The sequence below is a fragment of the Quercus robur genome, chromosome 3 (genome assembly GCF_932294415.1).
Source record: "Quercus robur chromosome 3, dhQueRobu3.1, whole genome shotgun sequence".
NCBI lineage: Eukaryota > Viridiplantae > Streptophyta > Magnoliopsida > Fagales > Fagaceae > Quercus > Quercus robur.
Window position 1 is genome coordinate 2,170,367 of NC_065536.1, and position 27,696 is coordinate 2,198,062.

The 27,696-nt window shown below is 33.2% G+C and overlaps 2 protein-coding genes and 1 non-coding gene across 4 annotated transcripts; 1 reads left to right on the forward strand and 2 right to left on the reverse strand.

Moving 5' to 3' along the window:
- Window positions 1-5,118: 5,118 nt before the first annotated feature.
- Window positions 5,119-26,609, reverse strand: LOC126716665 (peroxidase 5-like). 2 transcript variants are annotated; one of them, XM_050417598.1, is made up of 2 exons: window positions 26,348-26,609; window positions 5,119-6,030 (listed from the first exon to the last, which is right to left on the reverse strand). In XM_050417598.1, exons 1-2 carry the CDS (start codon window positions 26,561-26,563, stop codon window positions 5,263-5,265), a joined length of 984 nt encoding a protein of 327 aa, XP_050273555.1. In that variant the 5' UTR covers window positions 26,564-26,609; the 3' UTR covers window positions 5,119-5,262. The 2 variants fall into 2 exon arrangements, with proteins under 2 accessions (XP_050273555.1, XP_050273554.1); XM_050417597.1 differs by lacking the exon at window positions 26,348-26,609 and adding an exon at window positions 7,678-7,979.
- TRNAI-UAU (transfer RNA isoleucine (anticodon UAU)) lies at window positions 7,024-7,097 on the forward strand. The gene has a single exon. It is a non-coding gene; the product is annotated as a tRNA-Ile (tRNA).
- LOC126716666 (peroxidase 5-like) lies at window positions 18,506-20,150 on the reverse strand. The gene is made up of 2 exons (XM_050417599.1): window positions 19,611-20,150; window positions 18,506-19,434 (listed from the first exon to the last, which is right to left on the reverse strand). Exons 1-2 carry the CDS (start codon window positions 19,824-19,826, stop codon window positions 18,664-18,666), a joined length of 987 nt encoding a protein of 328 aa, XP_050273556.1. The 5' UTR covers window positions 19,827-20,150; the 3' UTR covers window positions 18,506-18,663.
- Window positions 26,610-27,696: the final 1,087 nt, after the last annotated feature.

Sequence of the window (27,696 nt, forward strand, 5' to 3'; positions counted from 1 at the left end):
AAATGTGGTGATTAATAGGCTAAAATGTATTAGAGTAAATATTGGACCAAATACGTGCGTAGGAACCAATCACGTAAGTTCTATAATAATTGTTGTATAAAATATTGTGTAATTAAAATGTATATAAAACGACAACTTAAATGTAAAAATATAATAGTTAATATAGAAGATATGGAGTTAATCAAATATTTAATCTCACATTAAAAAGGTGAGAGACTCTTTTATTTTTTTTAAATGTGGCGATTAATAGGCTAAAATGTATTGGAGTAGATATTGGACCAGATACATGCGTAGGAAAATGTGAAGAGAGAAGATTTTCACCCATTTCATGAACTAGCATTTGGGCTTATTTATTTCTTCAGAAACTCATTATCATCATTTATATAGTAATTAAAAGCATTCTTTATTATGAATGCCTTTTTTAAATGAAAATACATTTTAAAAATAGAAATATTTAGGATTCAAATAATAAAAATAAAAGATACTCATACATATATTTGAGGAACCATATATATTTGTTTTAGATGGAAAGATAGAGTGCTTAGAACATGTTTACTAAGATAAGAGTCTTCTTCAATAATAACCAAGAAAAAAAATGTGTTCTTTTTATTTAAAAAAAAAACATTGTGTATACTGTATATAATCTCCTTATCAAACGTCTTCATCATTTGTATAGCAATTATAAGGATTCTTTATTATTAATGCCTTTTCTAAAAATATTGTGTATATAACCTTCTTATCAAATTTCTAGAAACAATTTGAATAATGATTATTACACATTACTGTACGCACTCGGTATAAAAGTGTGGATATCTACCCCTACAAAATGTGGACATTGAATAGTTTTCATGAAAAGAACGTACCATATTGGAGAGAATGTAAACTTCTGGATCTATAATTTGAAGAGTGCTGAGTCCAAAGCCATTGGTTCAGCTTCAGAAGGACACATTATCCCAAGACCTATCTATGTATTCTATCACTCAAAATAAGAAGCTAAGTTGAGAACCATTTATCGGCCTCTCATCTTTGTATTAGAATTTAATCATTACGCAGTCACTTGGTAAAGGAGGTCAGGCCTCTTTGAGTACCTTATAAATGATACCCCGATCACATTTTAGCCAAGATATGTCTTATGAGAACTTTTAGCCCTCATTTTAGCTAACGATTTAATGATACGAACGTGCCCAAATACTAGGTTAGTCGTAATTGGTGAATGGAGGCCTAGGGCTAGGACTCAGTCTTGAGCCTACACAAATTACAACCAGTCAACAAACCCTTTAATGAGCCAACTACAAACTACTGACAAAACTACTTTGCATCATTAGGGATCATTTATAAACCCTGGGAATGGTTGGTGACCATAATATCAGGACAAGGGCCATATTCCCAACTGTACTGGAATGTACGTATCAAATATTAGAGTAATAATTTCATCCTAAGTAATCTTTAAGATGTTATATTGTTATAATTAGAATAAAAATGCTTTCACTTTAATTTATCATTAGTACTATTTTTATTATTTACTAATCACAAGATGTCATATCAACATTTTATATTTTAGAAAAAAATTTATAAAAAGTATTTCGCTTGTATACTTATTATTGTTTAATTTAATAGCATCTACTGGTTTTCAACATTAGTTCAAACCTTTATGAATAGGTAGTAAACCAAAAACAAGTCCTTCAGAGTAATACTAGGGACACAACTTTTACAATAATTTTTACTACAATTTTTACCACAACTTGCTCAAGTGACAAGTTGTGAGTGATGGAGTAAAATTATAGGTCTACAACTTTACCACTCACAACTTACCACATGAGCAAGTTGGCAAAAATTGTGGTGAAAGTTGTGTCTTGAGCATTACTCAATCCTTCATGTTGTTTTATAGTACTTGAACTGAAGCAACAATCCTTGAACTTACATTATTCTTGAGAAACAACTTACATTATTCTTGGTGATTCATTTCAACTTAATTTTATTTTTCTGATCATAACATGTTCTGGACATTACCACTATTGAACCATTAACATCTAACCTATTTGTTAGTGATAATATCATAATATGTATAATAAAAAAAAAAAAAAAAAACGTATTGGTGTTTCCTTTCTCCCTTTTTTCTAAGGATTTAGCATGGGCGGACATATGTAGTATCTTTGTTGGCTAAGGGGGCGCAAAATTACTTAGGTATAGTCGATGTTGTATCTTATATTCCTCAACTGAATTCAACCATATAGTTGTATTAATCAATACAACAAAAAGGTGTTATTTTAAGACAATTTATTTAGGGTGAGTGTGCACTTCTTATTTTCTGCGTCCTATATAATGTGCTCATTTTATTAGTCTGGCTACTTTCATCTTATAAAAGTTCGCTTATGCAATGATTAATGGCCAGGGCAAGGCTAACTATAGCTTTAGTGACATTATTTTAAAACGGTTCATATAAAAACTATAGGCAAATGAGTTGCAATTATACTTTTCTTGTCATTTGGAAAAAGAAATGGTAAATGGACTAATTAGAAAAAAAAATGGCAAATGGATTTTCAAAGGTCGTTATGGCAGTGACACCTTTTGCCAAGTTTACAGCAAATGGACGCCTACTGATCCTTGTTGTAAGGTGGCATGCTTGAAAGTTTCCTCAAAATATATTTATGTACAAACCAAGGCATGTCAAACTCAAGCACGTCGTGATACCATATTAATTTCATAGGAAACTATCAGTCAGTTTTCCTCACCAAAGGCCATGGTTTTGTACACCTAGCTTTGTGGGCTACCTCATAAATTATAAACAAAAATGGATCATGATATACGTTCATTGAAGTTCACCTTTTTTTTTTATCTGTTTGAGGTTGGGGAGAGAGAGAGAGAGAGAGAGAGAGAGAGGAGTTGCAAAATACAATCATGTTAAACCAAGTACAAGGACAAAACTAAAAACCAGATATAAAATAGATAATAATGTAGATGGACTTTGTTCACATAAAAGTAATGGAAAGCCAAGTCAAGACCTCACATTCTCAAAAAAGCAGCAAACATTCCCAAAGGTGAAAACTTTATTTTCTACCAAATATAAAGTCCTAACACTACAGGATTTGACCCTAACAACACCATCAAGACCCAAAAGACTAGAAACTCACAAGAAAAAGAAAAATAAACAAAGCACAAAGCAACTAGCTAGTAGATCTCAAACTACTAATACCTAAAACAAGTCCTAACTCTGAAAGACCTCAAACAAGACCAGCAAGCCAGAGACCCTATTGTGCATCCATGTCCTTCATTCTTTCATGGTGGTGAGCCAACACCAATGGGAATACCACTACCAGGGATTGTGGGGAGGATTGGAACACAGCCACCTGGGAAGAAAGTACAAAAGCTTGATGGACCAGAGCCAGAGCCAGAGCCAATGCCACCAGCAAAACCTGGACTTGGAATGGAGCCACCAACCCCACCAATGCCTCCAAGAAAGTTCTGAGGGTGTTCGACCTTGTCATTGCTCTTGAGTTGCCTTCCTCCTTCAACATCAGATGAAAGGACTAGTAGCAGGATGGTGAGCATCAAAAACACCTTAGTTACTCTCTCCATCTTAACACAAACACAACTCTCTGAAGTCTGAATACCCTAGCAATGCTCTCTCTCTCTCTCACTTTCAAACACACACTCTACAATGAAGAGAAGCTTGGTCATATACACCCATCTTATAGTACCAAGCTTTTCCATTTAAAGAAGGGTCTCTATAACTCTCAATTTGCTTAGCTTATGGTATGGTCGGGGATGGAAAAGAAGTGAGAGTAGTCACTAAATGCAAATTAAATTATATAGTCCTTTGGGAAGGGATATAACACACACCAAACAACCAACTTACTTGAAGTTACTAGCTAACCATGAGTTGGTAATTTGTTCACATAAATGAGTGGTGGATTAAAAAATTGTACATTTTGTAGCTAGGTATAAGTATAACTGCATTTTTGTCTAACTTATTTTTTGAACCCAATAAGTCAATTACAAAAATAAATTCAAACGTAAATAGCTATTTCACAACAAATGGAAGCATTTAGGTTGCTTTTAGCACATTCCATTATTTGGTAGTAAGTGATGAATTTCATTTCCATAATCCATTCCAACGTTTAACCCAAGAAAACATCCTCTTATTTTTGTTGGTCTGTAACGTATGTTTCGTGGCAAGGATTTATGATACCTATCTGATAGGATAGGAATGTCCAGAGAAGCATCCATGTTGAACAAAAAGTGACCATCTCTTAGCCAAAAATAATAAAATAAAATTTTAAAGAAAAAACCATCCATATAGTACAAAGGATTTAACATAACTTATATATGGTATTGGTCTTGAATTTATGACGATCCTAGCTACCTAACAATAAATGAATAGCGTAAAGGAACTCTGAAGATTTTTCTTCTTGACATAATGGCTACTTTACCCTCCAGTAAATACTTTTCCAAATTCTTGAACTGTCGTTCACTAGTTCATATATCCACCCCCACCGATACATTTCTATTATAGCGGGGTAATATTTAACTGTTGCGCAGCTTTGTCGCAAAAATTAAATTTGCCATCATTACGTATACTATATTGAAAGCGAAACTCTATAGAAAGGGATTAGTTTAATGTGAATTCAATAGTTTATATAATTCATTTTTCAGTGGTTGGTCGGAAACTTGGAATCAATAAAATAGGAAGTATGGACGATTAATTTCTGCCTCTTTTGGTGAATGAAATGATATGCTCCACATATGTGCCGAAGAGGGCTAGTTTTCAAAAAAATTTGTAACTCATTGTCATTATTTTCTTCCAATAGTAAGAATTAAGGTTCAAATATCTTCACTTGTTGTAAAACACACACACATAGATATATATATATATATATATAGAGAGAGAGAGAGAGAGAGAGAGAGAGAGAGAGAGAGAGAGAGAGAGAGAGAATCAACTGCAATTTTTATTGAATTTGATTGAATGAAAACTAGAATAATCAAGTTAGGGTCAGCTAATTAGTAAATAGCCTTTTCAAATCATTTTGTTTGTTTGTGCTATATTCACTTTACACATTTTTTGTATCAATTAAAAAAAAAAAAAAAAGATAGAGTTATGCACGTTTTTGTAACGTCACAAATACAAATTTATATTATTATTTTCTCACCAGAATTTATTCAAAGGCTTACAGAAGAACTTATTTATACTTGAATCATCCTTTTAAGAATGAAACCGTGTAAGTAATAATACAGAATAATTTCAATTGCTACACAGCCTATAATTTAGTTCACAAACTTACAGTCTTTCCTAATTTCACCCTGGCTCCCTGTGATCACTTCAATGTAACCCATTTTCACCATAGCTGCTCCAAACTTATAAGCCCATATTTCACCTTGCTTTGCATTATTCTTGACAATTTCAACCGTTGAAGAGCTGCTCAAAAGAGTTTGATCAGAGGTTAATAATCCATTGTGATTCTTCAAATCTGTATAGTACTTATTATCAAGCCTATGTGGTGTAAGTACATCAAGGGGCACAGTTATTGGATAGTCATTGCCAGCATTTTTTGGACACTTGGTCTTTAAGGCTCTAGCAAATTTGGGATCCATTGAAGGATCTTGTGGATGTGTTGCATTGAAAGTGTATAGCCGCTTTGAGAAAGAAGAACAATGTGACACGCCTATAGAATGTGCCCCAGAAAGTGTCACCATTTCATCAAGACTAAGGCCTTTTTTAGAAAACCATTTTTTGAGTTTCTTGGCATTGAAGTCAAATGCTGGAAGGTTATTGTTAGGCTCATCTATGTGGGAAACCCTGCCATCACGGCGTCCTGATGGTACCATGTAACTTATGCCTCCAACTTTGTAAGCACTGTCACGAGCAGCAAATGCAATAATATCTGCACAAGAAACTGTTTGTGGGCATTGAGCTTCAAGTTGAGTCTTTGCCTCATATATCACTTCAAAGCCTCGTAAGGGTTTGTTCGCTAAATTTTCCTTCTCTGCTTGGTTTCCAGGTGTTGACTCCAATAGGATAGAGGCATCACAACCCTAGCATAGATAAAATGGGAAAAATATGATTTAACTCTAACATCTTAGTAGCATTCAAAGTATTCTTTTAAACCCCCACCCCCCCCCCCCCCCCCAAAAAAACCTTAAAATATTGGAATATGACGCAATAATTATCTTATGTATCGGATATAATCTATCATTTTTTTTTAAGTATGTAGATCCCCGACTATGTTGTCGAAGTATTCTTCTCGCCAAAATAATAATAATAATAATAATAATAATAATAAACTTCAAATTTTGGCACATAACTACATCTATATACGATAATTATATATGTAGTGGACAAATGCAGTACGCCTTTGATTATAGATGGTAATTCATGTTTACGTGTTATATTGACTTATGAGTATTTGGTTGTATAGGCGTTTATTAATTGTGTTAAGATTTCTTGACAATAACATGATCTGTTTATTAAATAGGTTAACATGATACAACCTGACACGACTAGTCTGACAAATAAATCATGCAATCAAAGTTAACACATTTACTTTACACGAATAACCTATTTGCAATTCTCAAATTTTATAAAATGAAAAAAGTACACAATTATATTGCAAACAAAATTCTTCTAAAAGTTTAAAGATTTGAAACAAAGTCACAAACAATTAAAATATAATTATAACTATAAATTTTGAAGAGTAAATTTATCAAATTAACCTTAAATTAAATGGATCAAAATGAGTTCAAACAGGTTTCACATGTTAAACTTGAATTAAATAGGTTAATTCATGTTAACCCGAATTTGACCCGAACTCGTCAAAATTAAATTTTAAACTTCTAATATTGACACCCCCCCCTACTCTGATAGCAAAGAGATATTTGTTTCATCTATATTATGGGGATCTGCTCTTAAAGCAAGTTCAACAAAAGTCGTGGGTTAGACACCTGATGCTATATACTGTCCGTTAAGATGAACCTTTCTTCCGTGACACGAACCAAAAAACTAATATCTTAGAAGCTTGTTCCCGTAATGGTCCCGTAGCTCAGTTGGTTAGAGCGTTGGTCTTATGAGCCGAAGGTCGCGGGTTCGAGCCCCGCCGGGACCATTTCTCTCTCCGAATTTTTTATTCTAGCATTTTTTTAAGGTAGCCTATATATAGCATAATAGCAATGCGCAATTATGTTTGACTTGACTCTCTCTCTCTCTTTGTTCTTCAAACATAACAAATATGACTTCGAAATTAACATGTACAAGAAGCTTAACAAAACAAAAAAGAAAAAGAAAAAAAAAGAGCAGATTCTATTGAACATAAGATGTTGATGGATCTTGAAAATGACTTTGAAACGTGCATATATAAGAGGCTTAACAAAATAACAAAAACAGATTATATTGAACAATTGAACATGTTAATAGGTCTAAAAAAGTGTCTTTGAATGCTTGAGAAGCTTAACAGACAACAAAAGCAGAAGCTATTGAACACGACATGTTAATGGGTCTTGAAAATGACTTTGAAACATGCATAAGAATCTCAACAAATAACCAAAAAAAAAAAAAAAAACTATATTTCGAGCATAATATGCTCATGAGTCTAAAAAGTGACTTTAAGAAATAGCAAATTAACAGATTCTATATATTGAACGTAACAATTAAGTTGATTGGTGTATTGCAAAATTGAGCTAGCATACCCTGACAAAACAGTCATGATAATGCATTCTGATGATGGCAGCAGCTAGGCCAGGGTTCTTTGACACAGCTTTGTTCACAGTGTTTCTCACAATGGTCTCTGCAGAAGGACAAGTTGATTGATAGTAACCCACTTTGAGTAATGATGGCATGGCCAGTGACACTGACACCATCATAGACATAGTAACAAAGAGAACCAAGCAAATTTTGATGGTTGTTGCCATAGTTACTCTACAACTGATCAAATACTGTAAAGAGTGAATGATGAATAGGCGAAAAGAGCAAAGAAAGAACAATATATATTATAAGCAAGTTGGAGATGAAGGGAAAGGTCGATGTTAACCAAGTATATATAGGCAAGAAAATAGTGAAGATAAGATTGGCATGCAGTTTTACTTTTACACAAAAACGCGTATAGCTACATGGAAGAAAAACTTGAAGCTGTATAAGTTTGAGGGTTTCCGAGGTACGTAATTACTTAAAAGGAAACAGTCTTCAATGGCTCATTAATTTCAAGTAGCTTATTTTGTACAAGATCTTTTAGCCTATTAGATTTTTAGTGGTTGGTGATGTATCTATCTTCTTTGACTTTCAAAGAACTCAGCTTGACAATGGAGAGAATAAGAAGGCAAAATAATCTTCATACCCCTTCATGCGTTCATAATATGCAGACTGGGTCAGTCATTCATATTTGAGCTTAATTTTCAGAATCATTAGGGTTATAGTTTCTCTTCACGTGTTAACAACTTGATTAGGACAAGAAAATGGATGGAAAAGAACCGAAAGGAATATTAGTGCATCCCACTAATACTATTCTACTGTTTGAGAACTCTTCAGAAGAGAAGAATGGAACAAGTCTAATAGGGAAAATGCTGATCATTTTCCTAAATACTGAAGAAGAAATATAATATAAAGGGACTTAATATTAAATATATGTATATTTATTTACTTTTCATTCTTTAAAAAAAAAAAAATTCAAATAGACTGGAGAAAAATGAGAATAAAAAAGTAATTATTTTTCTATTTCATTCTATTTTCATTAAAATTTACTTATTTCATTTCATTTGATATATATAGTGTTTATAAACACCCATAATAGAGTATAACTTATTAGACAAATTAATTTAAGAAGGAACAAGTATGTATTGCAATTGGGAAAATAGGTTACCAAACAAGTAATTATTTATTATTTTCAAAGTTTTACAATGTGATACTTCGTCTCTCACATTAATTAGATTTGTATGATAATATTCACCATTCATATAAGATAAAGGAGTACTGTGTTCCTCTACTTTGAGAGTATCTAGTAATTTTCCGTGATTAATAGGGGTGGCGCTCGCTGACTTACCAAAAAAAAAAAATATATATATATATTATATATAATATTTTTATATTTATTTTGTTTTGACCCTCCTAAAATAAAATTTTCAACACTTTGACCTTAATTTTTTTTCTAAGTACAATTGAAATAAGCTTAAATAGGATCCTCTTACCAATATCTTAGCATTTTTAAACAAAGAAAAAAAAGCCCAACAATAAACCAATTTGATCTAAAACCTTGAAAAAAAAAAAGTTGCTAAATCTAAATGTATTTTTAATTTGTTGTTGAGTGGAGACTGGGGGCGGGCATGGTATAAGCCAAGAGTGATTGGGTGAAGACAAAAGCAATTGTTAACATAACAAAAATTTTCTTAGTCCATTTGGGAATGATTTATCTTACTTTTTGCTAAAAGTAGTATAAATAATAGGTAAAAGCTAAATAAAACAAGTAAGGACTCACATGAGACTTGCATATAGCAAGAAAAAAAAGAGAGAGCAATAAGCTCACATATAATCAAGACTCAAACACACAATAAAATTACAAAGAACAATAGTTGTTAAAGTTGAGTTCAATTGTTAAATAAAAGAATCATAAAGAGTAAAGACAAACTAATAGATAAAATAATTATGAGCAATAGTAATTAAAGTTCACTTAACAATAATAATTAATATGTTTATTGTATTTATAAACAATAAATGATTTTTAAGATTTCATCTTAGCAACAATAATTAATATGTTCATTGTATTATGAAACAGTATGCCAAATAAAGTAATAGTTTATCTTTTATTCTCTTGCATGCTAGTACTATGGTCAAATTTGTAATAAGAAAATCTCGTAGACTATAAAATTCATTTCCTATAAAAAATTCATCTATTTTTTGACACTCCTAAAAATAATTCTAGAGCTGCCATTGGTGATTAACCATGACAAATTAGCTAAATATATCCCATTGATCAAGTAGCTACATTTTAAAATTAATTGGAACCCACTTAAGATGACCATTTAAGTGTCATCCATAGGGAAGAGTTCGTTCTTAGCCTAATGAAATACCTTTCTCGGCTTACAAATCCCAGCTTTAATTTTATGGATTAATACATATGGCTAACTATGAAAAAACAACTAGTTTCTTAATTAGTTCAACCATTCAGTGTTTATTGCACCTTCGTAATTATTTCAGTTATGTTAGAAAACCTATTAATTAATAGATAAAAGCATACTCCAACTAATTCACAAAAAGTACTTTATTTTATTTCAATTGAATTTTGTAACAAAAGATTTGTTATCCCTAATGTAAGGACAGAATTTGGATTAGACCCAATATAGGGTTAGGTTTAGCCTAACAAGCCCAAACAATGAATTTATAGAGCGTGGGTAAAAAAACTAGTTCTATTTGGTAAGAAAGACAAAAACAGTTGTTTATTTAAGATAATCAAGCACAAGTGAAATGAGAAAAATTGTCTTCGGCACAGTCCAATGAGCTATACTATAATATCCAGTTGATGATCAATGTTACATGAGTTCAAAGGATTATTACCAAGATTACTTGACTTCTCCCTCTCCTTTCTTTAGGCCACTTCTCCATGCTATATACTATAATTTTGGTATCATCCCTACTATACACATGTAGGTTAGTTTTTAGGAATTTCTTCTTGTCCCATCCAACACCTCCCAGAACCTTTAACTAGTAGCTGTAAAAGGCTGTTTAACCACTGTTTAGGTATTACCTTCACATTAATGCGGCCAGAGAGTTAGCTGAGATGCATTTAATGTGGAGGTTACAGCCTTTGAAGATATTTGTTGCCTCTCTTTACTCGTCCCTTATCCAATATTCGACTTCTAATTGTGATGCAATCTTAAAGAGTGTCTAGGATGATAAGACATTCTTACTGACCTCGGATTTTTATTTCCGAGATGATTTTTCTCCTCGGACATATTTTGGACTATCATACACAATCCTTATTTTTTCTTCTCATACCATTCTCATAATAACCTTATTTGACCATCCTCGGATTGGGCCATAGGCCCAATTCATACAGCTTTAATAGTATCTTCTGGCTAATTGGCCCCCACACCTAAATTTTAAATTTTAACTTTAGCCTTTAACATAGAATGTTTCTAATTACTTTCAAAGATATTTATATAGTTTATCTAATAGATATGGGAATCCCCTATTCTTTTTCTTTTAATTATTACTTATCAAAAAAAAAAAAAAAAACCCAAGGCCTCTATTCTATTAGTCTTTACCTCATGGAAAACATGAAATAAAGTAAATTGAAAAAGGGATAAAAAACCATATCAAAAAGATGTGATATTGAGAGATTTGCCCTATATGTGTAAATAAAAATTGAGTCTATCTTTATTCAGAGTAGAGCATAAACCTTAAAATATTAACACTGAAAAATTCACATAAAATTTCACTTATTACTCCATCACATTGAATGACAACTCACCTAATTTGGCCCCACCGCAACATAGAAATTAGATTGGGGTACGAAAATTACAAAAGGTTTTCAGTGGCTATAGAATGGATCGTAGCACAAACTTGGGAAAATTTGTTGCCATCCTATATCATGTTCAATTTTTTATTAGTTCATTTAGTTGAGAATGCACTATGCAGCTGTAAATGTCATGAATTAGTAGTGTTATTAAGATCTCTCATTTCGATAATCAAATAAAGGATTTCTTTCTTTCTTTCTTGGGGAAGGGGACATAATGACTAGCCAAAGAAAAACCGATGTTCATGCATTTTAATTTTAGCAGCATATTACTATCTAAAAATAAAAACATTTTCACTCAGATTTTAGATTTTACTTTTTATTTAATTCTTTTCCAAATTTCACCTTTTTCAAAATACAAATATAATTTAGAACAATTTAAGGAAAAAAAATCAGTGAAAAGATAAATAATTTGATACTAAATGCAAACTTAGGGGTACAATTACCAAGTGCGTTATAACTTGATGGTATTGTTTACCTAAATGACAAGTTATTATTATAAGAACTAGAATGTAACTCATGCAAATGCATGAATGCATTTAAAATTAAACACAATTTTTATTATAAAAATATAAATAATAAGTCAAATCATTAAAAAAATATCATGTAATACATGCATTAATGTATACATATAGATACATTTAAAATCAAATACAATTTTTATCATAAAAATATAAATAATTAGTCAAATTTTTTTAAAGTAAACGTAATTAATTACATATTAAAATTCTTACCTAAATTTAATACTATTTATGCTTTTTTTTTTTTTTAATAAGAAAGAATATGTGGTGATTTTTATTTAGATTATGTGATTGGTTTTTCTTTTTAATTTTATAGTTTATCAATATTAGATTCTTAGTATTTTACAATACTCATCTTGACACAAAGATTAAAAAACTTAAGTGGACACATGGAACAAACTTAAGTGAATAATTATGGAGTGTGGTCCTCATATATATTTAGACATATAATGCAAAATTGGATTCTAATTTCAAATTCTAATTTAACTTTCTTTAAGTTTTGCCTCTTAATATCTATAAATATATATATATATATATATAGATTAATAATAATAAAAAGGTAGATCATCAGGTATTATAAAAACTAGCATGTAACCCATGCAAACGCATGAATGCATTTAAAATTAAACACAATTTATATTATAGAAATATAAATAATTAGTCAAATTATTTATAATAAAAAATAGCGTGTAACACATGCATATGTATAGATATTGTGGGGCCCGAAATCTGAGGTCCCAGCCCACTTTGTGTTGAGGGCCCAAAGCCCAGGCCAAGGAGCCCTACTGCCGAGGACGCGCAATGAAAGCTCCTTGAAGGCCCAAGGATGTGGCCGAGGACGATCTCACGCTCAACACCTCACAAAACACCTGAAGAAAAGGACAAACTTAGTACAAGAGCAGTACAAGGAAGAAAGCTGCCAACACCGTAATGTGGATCCCTGCGTCTGACAAGCCCATACTGTAGACCTTACTATTTAACTTTTCCCAACCACCCCCAACTACTCTGATGTATGGATTGATAGGACGAGTCATTACCCCCAAAAAGGAAAAATTGACACGTAGACGAGAGACGGGAAGTAAACACTGGTATAAAAGGGGAAGAGAGCCAGGGGAGAGGGGGGGAGACAGAAAGAAACTACAAAAAAGAAGAATGGGAAGAATGTGATGCTCCTCGGACTAAGTCGAGGAGTCAAACCCTTCAGGCTACATCGATGTAAGGCTTAGCTATTCAGGCCAAACCTACCTTTGTATGAGCTCCCATAAAATCAGGACCAGACCGCTGCCCTTCGACTAAGGGCAAGCCTTTCAAGCCCACTCTCTACAAATTATATTGTTTGGGCCTATTACACACGAACTCAATATCATTCTTGGGTCGTTAAAAATCGTGTCCCTACAATTGGCGCCGTCTGTGGGAATGCTTGTGCATTGGCGCCGTCTGTGGGAAGGCTTGTGCATTGGCGCAAGTGGCGGTGGAGTCAAATCTCTATCAAGCAGAGGTCCAAGAAGTTTCCTCCATTTCCAGCGACATGCAGTTGTTGCTCCAACATAAACTTCCGCTAGGGGTTACGCCTTGCAGTGCCAATGGCACGGGTAGCTCTAGGGGCTTCCAACCTCAAGCTAACTCTCCCCACCTTGGTCGAGGGGCTAACCTTTGAAAAATAAATACAAAGAAAAACTACTTAAAAGAAAAAATACAAGTTTTGGACAGAACCAAGGCCTTGTATGGTTCTCGGACTCAAGCCTATGGGGAAACCAACTACTTAAAAGAAAAAATGCAAGTTTTGGACACAACCTGGACGTTATATGGCACTTAGAATCTACCCTGGAGAGGAGTTACCCATTGATAGTAGGGTTAACCCATGGACTGAATGGGATCCCCAGTCTACCCTCGGATCCTCAATACCAAGGGAACTAATGCGACTATCATAGGGTCAGGTATTATCAACAGCACGGCCAATGTCCCTCACTGCTCGGCAGCCCTCTCGGACGGTTTATTTAGGGTTTATCGTTCTCGGGCGGTCGCCTTGCACACGTTGCGGAGCACTCAGCTGTTATCTCGGTTAGTTTCATGAGTTTAATCTACTGTGAGTTAGCATTATTATACTTGATATTGTCTATAAGTTCGAATTAATAGGATTCTGTTTCAGGGTTTCCTGCTCTAAGTATCATTAAAGAAAAATATAAATGTAGTATCCCATTCACAAAGTAGTTGTTGCAGAAAAAGAAAAATATTTAAAAGGAAACAAATCCATTTCTTATTAAGACAAAGAAACAGTACAGCGTACAATGAAAGAGCTGAAATAAGCTCATACTGAAACTAACTACATAAGCGAAAAGAAAAGATACAAGGGAGTGAAAAAAAAGCCGAAGAAGAAGTGCAGAGAAGAGACGTGCTGCCGTTCCAAAATTTTGTCTAAGGAAACCATTCCTCAATACTTTTACATGCCTATAACTCAGGTAGCAAAAGAGCCCAACTTGGGGCTTGCACCGTTGAAGAAAAGGTGCAGAGAGTCTGACTTTGGGCTACCACCGTTGAAGAAAAGGTGCAGGGAGCCCAACTTGAGACCAGCACCGTTGAAGAAAAGGTGCAAGGAGCTGGAAGTTGATGAGCCTCCACGTAACCATGCCTGCGATAGAGCAGACGGCGTTGATGGCGGAAAACCTTACTCCTGACGCACCAAGAATCTGGTGCGACCAGTACCTGCTTCGGATTTTGACTGAAAGCGGGAGAAATACCATTTCCCCCTTGTCAAGACGGAAGATTATCTTGAATCTGTGCCTCCCCTGTCCAGACCACGTCACCTTGAGTCTCGGAAGGACCCGGCGCCTCTGTGGCGGATGTAGTTCCTTTACCCCTGCCCGTGTCTCAAACATATTGCACAAAGGGTGGATAACGCTGAATATGAAAACTGTGATTATAGCTGAAGGATTATGATTTTGAAGAGAGCCGAAGGGTTTGTATGTAAGGAGAATAACCTCCTATCCTATTTATATAAAAGGTAAGGTGGTGACATTCAATTCGTGCAGCTTTCCAAGGAATGCTACGGACAAGGCAGACTTGGCTCAATTTCCAACATCATCCGCAGCTGTAGGATCTGAAGATCCTCGTGAAGGCGCGTCTCGAATACTGAAACGTCAAAGGACTCCGCGTGAGTGAATAAAGGAATGCCTCTTAATTTGGCACGTCTCACATGTAAATGGAAAAACACAAATATTAGTAGAGTACAGAATTTGAGTGAGCCATGATGTGGGCCCAACATCACCAAAACCCTCCTCCCCAACTAAAAAATCGGGCAGCAGGATTTTGAGGGGCTATTGTGGGGCCCGAAATCTGAGGTCCTAGCCCACTTTGTGTTAAGGGCCCAAAGTCCAGGCCAAGGAGCCCTACTGCCGAGGACGCGCAATGAAAGCTCCTTGAAGGCCCAAGGATGTGGCCGAGGACGATCTCACGCTCAACACCTCACAAAACGCCTGAAGAAAAGGACAAACTCAGTACAAGAGCAGTACAAGGAAGAAAGCTGCCAACACCGTAATGTGGAGCCCTGCGTCTGACAAGCCCATACTGCAGACCTTGCTATTTAACTTTTCCCAACCACCCCTAACCACTTTGATGTATGGATTGATAGGACGAGTCATTACCCCCAAAAAGGAAAAACTGACACGTAGACGAGAGACGGGAAGTAAACACTGGTATAAAAGGGGAAGAGAGCCAGGGGAGAGGGGGGGAGACAGAAAGAAACTACAAAAAAGAAGAATGGGAAGAATGGGAAGAATGTGATGCTCCTCGGACTAAGTCCGAGGAGTCAAACCCTTCAGGCTACATCGATGTAAGGCTTAGCTATTCAGGCCAAACCTACCTTTGTATGAGCTCCCATAAAATCAGGACCAGACCGCTGCCCTGCGACTAAGGGCAAGCCTTTCAAGCCCACTCTCTACAAATTATATTGTTTGGGTCTATTACACACGAACTCAATATCATTCTTGGGTCGTTAAAAATCGTGTCCCTACAGATACATTTAAAATTAATATTATCTAAAAAAATTAAAAATTAAAAACAATTTTTATCATAAAAATATAAATAATTAGTCAAATTATTATTTTTTAAGTAAACAAATTAGTTATATATTAAAATTCTTTCATAAATTTAATACTACTTATTGTATTTTTTTTTTCTTCTGATTTTAATAAGATAGAATGTGTGGTGATCTTTCTTATGTGGTAATTTTTATTGAGTATATGTGATTTTTTATATTTTATATTTTTTTTATAAATTTTATAGTTCATTAATATTAGATTCTTAGTGTTTTGCACTCATTTAACTCACTTGGCAGAAAGATTAAAAAACTTAACTGGACACATGACACAAACTTAAGTGGACAATTATGGTGTGGTCTCCACATAAATTTAGACATATAGAGCAAAATTGAATTCTAATTGAACTTTTTCTAAGCTTTGCTTATATATATATATATATATATATATATATATGAGATGGGTTCAAGTTACACCTGGTGTAACATGACAAGAGTTACACTATTTGTAGACCATAGATTTGTAATTGATCTAATGGTTAAAAAAATAATATTAAATGCTAATTGACTTACACCTCATTCACTTAATCAATAGCAATTTTGTTTCTCTCTCCTTATTTATTATTTAAAACCTTTTACATATATTCCTTTTTTTGCCAATGACTTTTCAAATATATTTGCAATACTTTTTTTTTTTTTTTAATTGAGTTCATACTACTCTGTTTTCTTTTTTCTTTTTTTTTCCTTCTTTTAAGCTGGTCATACTCTTATAGTCTTATCAATTGTGAATATATATCCTGTCTCCTTAAAAATAAATAAATGGCTAAATGTTGTTTAATGACGGACCAAGCTTGTAATTTTTTGATCTGAGATAGAATTTAATCTTCACATAGACAATGCGAGACCAAGGTACTCTGTATTTCCCTCAGCAGTTTTTAATCTAATGACTGACCAAGCTTGTAATTTACTCGATGCCACTAGTGCTAATCTAATTTATGTTAGATTTTTTGTCCCTTCAGAAGATGTGTCTATCATTCGCAATTGTAAATGGGACGTGGCTGGGTTCCTTGAGCTATTTGGATGCCTTTAACTAGGCTTTCCATCTAATGTCTTGCAAAAGTTTGAAGAGAGCTTCCATGACTGAAATTAATTGGGCTTCTGACCTGGATTTAGTTCGAGAAGTAAAATATGACACTCGCATCCATTTTCTATTTCGTGCACTCAGGAACTCATGGAAATATTTTGAACCATCTGCTGATGTATTTGAAGATTTATGAGAGTATAAAAGACACTAGTGCAAATAGGCTACACAGCCAACCCGTGTGCTCTTTTTTACCACCAAAATAAATTCTCTTTTGGCCAGCACACAACAATTTTCATATCAAAGCTAAATTTCTATTCCTATAAACTTGAACCATAAACTTTGTCAGCAAGTTCAAGTGAATCTAATTTCAACTATACCCAAAACAGGGTTCCTATTCTCATGAGTGAGAGCTATGTTTAAAGTTCATAATTGACAGACTTTTCATCTTACAAAATTTGTGGGATAAAAGTGAAGAATATAATTTAGATCGGTCTAACTAAAATTAGCTTATTAAAGAGAATGAGAAATAAAAAAAATTACTGGGTGATTGCAATACTCATGGGAAAAATAGAAACACCAACGAACCCGTGTTTTTGGCAAAACAACCACTTATTTGGGCTGAAACAATGAGCAGCACACTAGAGGAGACAACTTGTCAACTACAAACATGTGAAGGTAATACCATGGAGTTTCTTTTATGTGAAAGAATAAGCCCATGGTGTCCTAACAACAACAATTATATCCACTCTCCATCCAAGTCTGCAAAAAAAGCACAACAATTCCTAAGCTAAGGTTTACTTAAAAATGATTTAATAGGAATATTTAAGATATTCCGGGGAAATGTGTAGTACGAACTCAACCCAAAAAAAAAAAAAATATTGCAAATATATTTATAAAGTTATTGGAAAGAAAAGGAGTATATTTAAAAGGTTTTAAATAATAAATAAGGAGAGAGAAACAAAATTGTTATTAATTAAGTGAATGAGGTGTAAGTCAATTAGCATTCAATGCTATTTTTTTAACCATTAGATCAATTACAAATCTACGGTCTACAAATGGTATAACTTGAACCCATCTCTCTCTCTCTCTCTCTCTCTCTCTCTCTCTCTCTCTCTCTCTCTCTCTCTCTCTCTCTCTCTCTCTCTATATATATATATAAATAATACAAAAAGGTTGATGGTCAACTGTGAATTTTACATATTAAAATTTACTGAATAAAAAATCAAACTCTAAATTAGTGTCAGCTAATTGGTAATAGCACTTCAAATAATTATGTTTGTTTGTGTTACATTCACTTCACACATTTCGGTATCAATGAAGATAATCCATAACATCCACAAACGAATGCTTTGCACATTTTGTAACATCCAACAAATACCAATTTACCCCATTAATGTCTCAACAGAATTTACCCAAAAACTTTCAAAAGAACGAATTTACACTTGAATCTCAACATAGAAAAATGAAACAAAAATGTAAACAAATCATACAAAAAAGTTTCAATAGTCACACAAATAAACCTATAATATATATCTAATTCACAAACCTACAATTTTTTCTTATCTCTCCCTGGCTTCCTGTAAGCACTTCAATGTAACCCATTTTTACCATAGCTGCTGCAAACTTATATGCCCATACTAGATTATGTCTTGCATTATTTTTGACAATTCTAACCGTTGAAGGGTAACTCAAAAGAGATTGATCAGAGGTCAATAAGCCACGGCGCTTCTTCAAATTTTTATAATACTTACTATCAAGTCTATATGGCGTAATTACATCAAATGGTACTGTTGGATCATTGCCATTATTTGCATTTTGTGGACACTTGGTCTTTAAGTCTCTAGCAAATATGGGATCCATTGAAGGGTCATGTGGATTTGTTTCACTGAAATTATATAATCGCTTTGAGAAAGAAGAACAATGTGACCTTCCAATGGAATGTGCCCCAGAAAGTGTCACCATTTCATCAAGATTAAGTCCTTTTTGTGCAAATCTTTCTTCGAGTTGCTGAGCATTGAAGGTAGGAAATGGAAGGTTTTGATTGGGCTCATCTTCACGTGATATCCTGCCATCACGGCGTCCTGATGGTACCATGTAATTTATGCCTCCAACTTTGTAAGCACTGTCACGAGCAGCAAATGCAACAATGTCTGCGCATGAGACTGTTTGTGGACAGTGAGCTTCAAGTTCAGCCTTTGCCTCAAATATCACTTCAAAGCCTCTTAAGCTTGGATTGTTGGCTGGATTATCTTTCTCAGCTTGATTTCCAGGGGTTGAATCAAGTAGGACAGAAGCATCACAACCCTGGCATAGATAACATGTACAATATGATTTAATTCCACATCTTAGTAATTAAGCAGATTTTAAGGTATGCTCTTTTAGCGGAGAAAAAAAAAAGCAAAAGGGGCTACAAATTTAGGTACAGTTTCTGTTAAACATATAACAAGTTAATTGGTGTTGCAAAGAGCTAATTAACATACCCTGACAAAACAGTCATGAAAATGCATTCTGATGAGGCCAGCAGCTAGGCCAGGGTTACTTGACACAGCTTTGTTCACAGTGTTTCTCACAATGGTCTCTGCAGAAGGACAAGTTGATTGATAGAAACCCACTTTGAGTGATGGCATCGCCAGTGACATTGACACCATCATAGACATACTAACAAAGAAAACCAAGCAAAATTTGATTGTTGCCATAGTTACTCTACAACCCAAATATACCGCAATACTCTAATGAGGGAATGAATAAGACTGAGAGTAAAGAGCAGAGAAAGAACAGATAAAGAAGAATATTATAAGCAAGAAGGAGATGAAGATAAAGGTTGTTGTTAGCCAAGTATTTATAGGAATGAAGTTAGTGAAGATGGGACTGGCAGTTTTACTCTGTAAACCAAAACTATTGCTGTATAGAAGAAAGACTTGAAGCAGTCTAAGTTTGAGGGTTTCTATGGTAACAAAGAGGAAACAGTCTCTTTGGCTCACTCCAACGCACAGTAGCTTATTTTACACGATCTTTTATCCTATTAGCCTATTAGAAATTGAGTGGGTAGTGATGCATTTATGTTCTTTGGCTGTTAGGGATGTCAACTTGGCAGTGGGGAGGGTAAGAAGGTAAAATAACGTACGTATATATAATATCTGCATCTTTGGTTGTTAGGGATGTCAACATGCATCTAATGCAGACTAGGTCAGTGAGCTCAATTTTCTGTATCTTTGTATAGTTTTTCATGATATTTTAATATCTTGATTAGGACAAGGAAATGGATGGAGGTGAACCGATGGGGATAGTGGATCCCATCATTATTCTACCCTGATAGTTTTTCAAGAGAGTGGAAGGTAAGAAGTTAGGAAAAATGATCACTTTTCTCAATAATTAAGAGAAATAATTTTTTTTTGTTCCTATATTTTTATTTGATAGTAGGTGCCATCCCTATTTAAAAAGGAAAGAAATAAAATATAAGAGATTTAATAGTAAAACTTTTTTTTTCTTTTCATTTTATTTTATAAATTTTAAATAGACTAGGGAACTAGTATTTAAATATATATATATATATATATATTTTTTTTTTCTTTTCTTTTCTATTCCATTATATTTTTATAAAAATCTATTTATCTCATTTCCTGCACTTATAATATATACGTATGGAAGCATTTTCCATATAAATAAAAAGTATTACAATTGAGAAAACAAGTGATCAACCAAGTAATATATTATTAAATATTTTCAAAATACAATAATATACTCTCTCCTCTCACATAATAGCAATGGGGCCTATTTATTAAATTTATAGTTTAATCTACCATTCATATATTAGAGGAGAGAATATCTAATAATTTTCATGATTAAGCATAACAAACTAGCTAGGTCTCCCATTGAGTAGCTAGCATTTCATTATCAATTGGAACTCATTTTAGATGATCATTTATGTCACCTAAGGAAAAGGTCGTCTTTAATTGATGAAATGTCATTCTCAACTTACAAATCCAAACTTTTATTTGGTGGATTAAGACAAAATGAATAGTTGTGAAAATACAACTTGTAGCTTAGTTCAACCACTCAATGTTTCTCGCACCTTTAATTCTTTGTAATTTTTTTAGTTCGGCTAGATAAAAATTCCACATAAAATTTCATAGACTCCCTCACATTGAATATAACCATTCACTCGATATGAGACCACCAAAACACCTAGTTTAGAGAGGGTGTGAATATTTCTGTGAGCACAAACTTATAGTAATATTTTTCCCATTTGACAATTGTACATATAATGGGCCACATAAAAATCAATGGGCAAGTTGTTCACATCCTACATCATGTTCATAATTAGTTATTAGTTGGAAAAATGCACTGCATGCATCAAGTGATTGTAAATGTCCTGAATTTGTTGTGTTATTTAAGAAGAGCTTTGATTGTGTTGATGAAATAAAGGATTTCTTTCATTTTTCTTTCCTTCATTCTTTTCTTCTTCTTCTTTCTTTATTTCTTTATTTTTTATTTTTTATTTTTATAATTTTTATATTTTTTTTAAGAATTAGGGTTCAAATCTCCTATCCCCCATCTACCATCTACTATCAATTAAGAAAAAAGAAACTAAGGGCCTATTTGGTTTGGTGCTAACTCAATTTTCATATCTCAACACTCAAATCTCAAATCTCATCACTCAAACTCATTACTCAATTCTCATATCTCTAACTCAATTTTCCCATAACTCTATTGGTAGTGTGTTTGGTTGGATTCTTAGTGGTATTTCAATTCAAAAACTCAATTTTAAGTAAAGTTGTGGGACCCACAAAAATAATGCTCAGCAAAATGCATCCTCTCCACTTCACATCTTCATCTCTTTAAACAAAACCCAATGGCTACAACTTGAAGATAAAAGAAGAACGCAAAGTGAAAAAAAAAAAAAAAAGAAGCTTTAATCTCATAAAATAAACCTAGAAAATGAAGCCAAAAGATCTCAGTTTTAAGGGTTTGGTGTTGATATTTGAAGCTCTGATCTCATGTGATAAACCCAGCAAGTAGCACAAATATCACAAACCCAGAAAATACCCAAAAAAAAACTAAAATAATCTAGTCTGAAAATCAAAGCCAAAACCCATCTAGTAAAAAGAAAAAAAAATTGATGTAAAGAAAGAAAGAAAAAAATCAGTGTGAAGAGATGAAGAAAAAAAGAAGAAGCAGCTGTGAAGAAACAAAGAGAGAAAAGAGAAGAGAAGTGGTGGTGTAGTGCAGAAGGAAGAAAAAAATAAAAAAAATAGAAAGAAAGAGAGAACCAGGCGTGTGACCTGAAGAAGAAAGGAAGAAAGAAAGAAAAATAGGAAAGAGAATTGATGTGACAAGACTTTAGGTGGGTTCCATTATTTTTATGTATTTACTAAAATGCCATGTAACTCATAACTTGGAAACGTGAAAACACCAAAATTGTGTTTTCAATTTCCATCATCCAAACTCAAAATTTTGAGTTTTTGAGTGATGGAAACAAACATCCAAAACTAATCCAAACATTGCATCATTTGTGGGACCCATGAGTTTTGGATGATGGGTCATGAAAATTTAGTGATATCACTCAGTTTTTGGACTATCCAAACAAGCCTTAAATAAGTGAATTAATGGAATATTTATTAGGATAATAATCTTGTTGTTGAATTAGAAAAATATGGTAATTTCAAGGGGGTTCAGGAACCCTTTTGTGCTGGTTTTATTTAGCTAAGGTAACCTCAATGAAAGAAAAAAAATAGAAAAAAGAAAAAAAATGCACAGTATTGGGCTTTAAAGCCCAATGAGATCCAAGGTTTCTACCAACCCAACAAATTAACAAAAAACTCCCAAATCCAGCCGTTCAAGTAGAAAGCCTGTAACATGGTCCTAAATTAATCAAATGGTTCCTAGGTTTCTACTTTTGAAAGAAGTAACTTGAGCCACAGCCCAAATCTTCTAGCAATGCATTAGAGCCTCCTCAAGTAAAAAATTCTTAGGCAACTTTATCCTACATTCTTTCAACACAAGCCGAAGGCCTAAATCCAAGACCCAAGCACCACCCAAAATAAATAAATAAAACTCACAAAAGATTAAGTGTTAGAAACCTAATTCCAACATTGATAAAAAGAGAGTCTACAGAGTTATAATTAATAAAATGTTGTTCAGTTAAGTGTTAGAACCTAATTCCTATCACAATTCCCAAGTACCACTAGTTTTGATATAGTATCACTATCTCCATTTTCTTTTTTAGGAACCAACATGTTTTAGCCTTCACTAACTCACGAGAAATTATTCACTCCCACAATCTTTTTGCAAGAGTGAATAATTTCTTGTAGAGTTCACTCCTCAAAGAGGAGGTGTGAGTCCTAATGTGAGACCTATGTAGGACTCAAAACTTTTGTGAGGGGGGGAGGACTCCTCTCGTAGGACTAAAAAATTTCTTCTAACTCACGGTGTCACTTATCTAGTCTTCATAGCAATTAATTATTTTACGCAAACAACTTGATTGAAAACAATATTACATATTAAACCATGATATAGTAAAATGAGATTTACATCATTTGAAAGTAAATTAAACTCTAAAAAATGGATTAGTTTAATGTAAATTCAATGTTTCACATAATTTATTGCTCAATAGTTGGTGGAATTAATAAAATGAGAAGTTTGAAGAGTTAATTTTGCCACTTTTTGTCTTTAGTGAATGAAATAGTACACTTCATGTAAGTACCAAAGTTAAAGGGACAACTATCAAGAGCCTTATAACTAAATAGTATTGTTTGATTCCCCCAAAGGGGAGAACTTAAGTTTGATTCCCTCATTTATTATATAAAAAAAGGTAGAGAGTTATACATTGAATTTGGTTGAATGAAAATCAAAATCTATAAGTGCAGGTAAGCTAATTAGACAATAGCTCCTTCAATTTATTTATTTATTTTTTGTGTTGCAATCACTACTGCAAACATTTTTTTTTAATGATTTTTTTCAAAAGATAATAATAAAATTAAAAAACAAGGTTATAAATAAAGTAATGAACATAATTTTTAAGTTCCACTTTATTAAAAAACAAGGTTATAAATAAAGTAATGAACATAATTTTTAAGTTCCACGCACGAATGCTATGTAGATTTTGTAACATCCAACAAATACGAGTTTATCCCATTAAATTTTCAACAAAACTTGTTCAAAAAACTTACAAAAAGAATTAATTTACACTTGAATCATTAGTAAATAATACAAAATAATTTAAATTGTCACATGACTCATAGCAACAAACTTATAATATCTAGTTGACAAACCTACAACTTTTCCTAATCTCACCCTGGCTTCCTGTAAGCACATCAACATAACCTATTTTCACCATAGCTGCAGCAAACTTATAAGCTTATGTTTCAGTTTGCCTTGCATTATTCCTGACAATTCCTACCATTGAAGGGCTGCTCAAAAGAGATTAATCAGAGGTCAATAAGCTATGGTGGTTCTTCAAATTTATATAGTACTTATTATCAAGCCTATATGGTGTAAGTACATCAAGTGAGTACAGTTGGATCATCATTGCCAGCATTTTGTGGACACTTGCTCTTTAAGTCTCTTGCAAATATGGGATCCATTGAAGGGTCTTGTGGATTTGTTTCATTGAAAGTATATAACCGCTTTGAGAAAGAAGAATAATGTGACCTTCCTATGGAATGTGTCCCAGAAAGTGTCACCATTTCATCAAGACTAAGTCCTTTTTGTGCAAATCTTTGTTCTAGTTGCTGAGCGTTGAAGGTACGTGGTGGAAGGTTTTGAATAGGCTCTTCTTCAAAATATAAGAATAAGTCCCACAATAGACAATACCTTAAGCCAACATGAGACGTTTGGTGCCTGAAACACTTAACTCTTCTTCTTTTTTTTCGCTCTCTTATTGCTTCCCATCATCTCTGTCTCAATCTCTACAATATCAAACAGTGACGCTCCACACGTCACAAACCAATCAACTAATGTCTTTATAACTCCAACGTACAAACCAAAGGATAACATGAGGGGTGAGGACCACCAAAAGCGGTGGCAACTGTATATGCGGGAGTTACTCTGTGATATATATTTATGTCCGATCAAAAAAGAGACAGATATCCGCACCGACTAGACTAGTAACTGTGCACTGGCTGAGTCCATCATCAGGAAGCTTAGAGTGTATATATAGTAATAAATACACTGTATAGTATACCATACATAGAAAACATAGGAAATGTTATTTAACTCTACAGTTTAGTAATTAAGAAACGTATAGTCAGGGGCGGCCCAACATAATTAAGGGCCTAAGGCGAAAAATTTATGCGGGGCCTTTAATATGTAAATATTAATTAAACAAAATTATTTAATACTAATCAAATTAAGGTTAATTTGATACATTAAATACATAAATAATACCAACTAGACTAATGTTAATTTTATATAGAGAATTGAATATCATAGTTGAATTATAAATATTAATAACAAGAAATAAAAATATATTGCGATTAAAAAAGATACTTTATTTAGGATATAAGACGATACTAGTTAAATAAAATTGTAATCTAATTTTTAATTTTATATTTTGATTTTAAGAGAGAGAGAGAGAGATAGATATTATTTGGTATATAGTTTTGTAGGATATTAGTTTACAAAAATCAAAGTCTTAAACTATTAGAGGAGATTAATCTATAATTGATGATTTAACACATTTGTAACATCTTTTTGAAATATTTTAGGGTTTCAATTGAGTTAAGGTTCTATTGGTCTCGTACTTTGAGAGTCTTAATAAAAATGAAAAATAAAAATGGCTAATTAAAAGTACTATAAAATGTTCAAAATATAATGTGATAATGTCACTTATTGGTGAATTTCATCAATTTAACTAATGAATGTTTATATCACGCTTTTTTGTGATTAATAACATGACAATTTGTAAGCCAATAGTAAAATTTGTACATCACTAATAAAAAAAATGTACAACCTTTAGAAAATATATATAATTTTATAAAAATTTGGGTTTTTAACTATAAATAATGGGGTCTTTTTTTTCAAAGAAATTTTTGTTTTTTTGGTGGGGCCTTAGGCCTAGGCCTAACTTGCCTAGGCCTTGAGCCAGCCCTGCGTATAGTATAAGTATATTCTTTTAGCGGAGGAAAAAAAAAGGGAAATGGAGAAGGGGCTATAAATTGAGGTACAGATTCTGTTGAAGCTATAACAAGTTAGTTGGTGTTACAAAGAGCTAACATACCCTGACAAAACAGTCATGAAAATGCATTCTGGTGAGGTCAGCTGCTAGGCCAGGTTTGCTTGACATCGCTTTGTTCACAGTGTTTCTCACAATGGACTCTGCAGAAGGACAAGTTGATTGATAGTAATCCACTTTGAGTGATGGCATTGCCAGTGACATTGACAACATCATAGACATAGTAACAAAGAAAACCAAGCAAAATTTGATGGTTGCCATTGTTAAGCTACAACCCAAATATGAAAAACCCCAATACTGTAAAGAGTGAATGAATACGACTTAGAGAAAAGAGCAAAGAAAGAACAGATAAAGAAGAATATTATAAGCAAGAAAGAGATGAAGATAAAGATTGATGCTAACCGAGTATTTATAGGAAAGAATTAAGCGAAGAAACAGTCCTCTTTGGCACACTCCAACGTACAGTTGCTTAATTTACAAGATCTTCCATCCTATTAGCCTATTAGCTTTTGAGTGGGTGGTGATGTATTTTCTTTGACTTTCATGGATGTCAACTTGGCAATGGAGAGGGTAAGAAGGTAAATTAACGTACGTACATACCCCACATATATACATGCATGTTATGCATACTAGGTCAGTGAGCTTAATTTTCAGTATCTTTCACTTATTGTTTAGGGGTTCTAGCTTTTCATGATATTTTAACAACTTTGATTAGGACAAGGAAATGGAGGAAAAGAACTGAAAGGAATAGTGGATCCCACCATTATCTTCTGTTCGAGAGTTTTTCAAGAGAGAGGAATGGAACCAGTTATAGGGAAGATCAATTTCCTCAATAATTAAGAGAAATGAATTTTTCGTCACTCTTTTTTTATTTATTTAATAATTCAATAGTTGGCAAAGAAAAACTTGAACACTGGATATCTTTGTTAGAAGATCCATAGATGCCATCCCTATTTAAAAAGGAAATAAATAAAATGTAAGAAATTAATAGTCAAAAACTATTTTATTTTTCATTTTATTTAATAGATTTCAAATAGACTAGGAAACTAGATTTTTTTTTTTTTTAATCTATCTATTTCTATTCCATTTTATTTTTATTAAAATTTATTTTTCTCACTTCCTGCCTGCACTATACAAATATATTGAGAAAATAAGTGACCAACCAAGTAATCTATATCTATATAATAACTAATAGCCGAAACGTTTGACCTTTTGTTGACTTTACCTTATTGCGCCATGTGGCTACATATATTTATGCCACACAACTACATTTAAAAACCAAACAATTGTGTCATTTCTTTTTGCAAAATAAGACACTGAACAATTGTATCTTTTGGAATTTTAAATAACTAACCACAACCAAAAGAAACAAATCATTACACTGCATCATACTG

Coding starts and splice junctions, on each gene's coding strand:
- LOC126716665 (XM_050417597.1), bottom strand. CDS start 7,899: ATGGCAACAACCATCAAAATTTGCTTGGTTCTCTTTGTTACTATGTCT. Junction 6,031..7,677: donor ATCATGACTGTTTTGTCAGG/GTATGCTAGCTC, acceptor TATCTATGCTAG/GGTTGTGATGCCTCTATCCT.
- LOC126716666 (XM_050417599.1), bottom strand. CDS start 19,826: ATGGCAACAATCAAATTTTGCTTGGTTTTCTTTGTTAGTATGTCTATG. Junction 19,435..19,610: donor TTCATGACTGTTTTGTCAGG/GTATGTTAATTA, acceptor TATCTATGCCAG/GGTTGTGATGCTTCTGTCCT.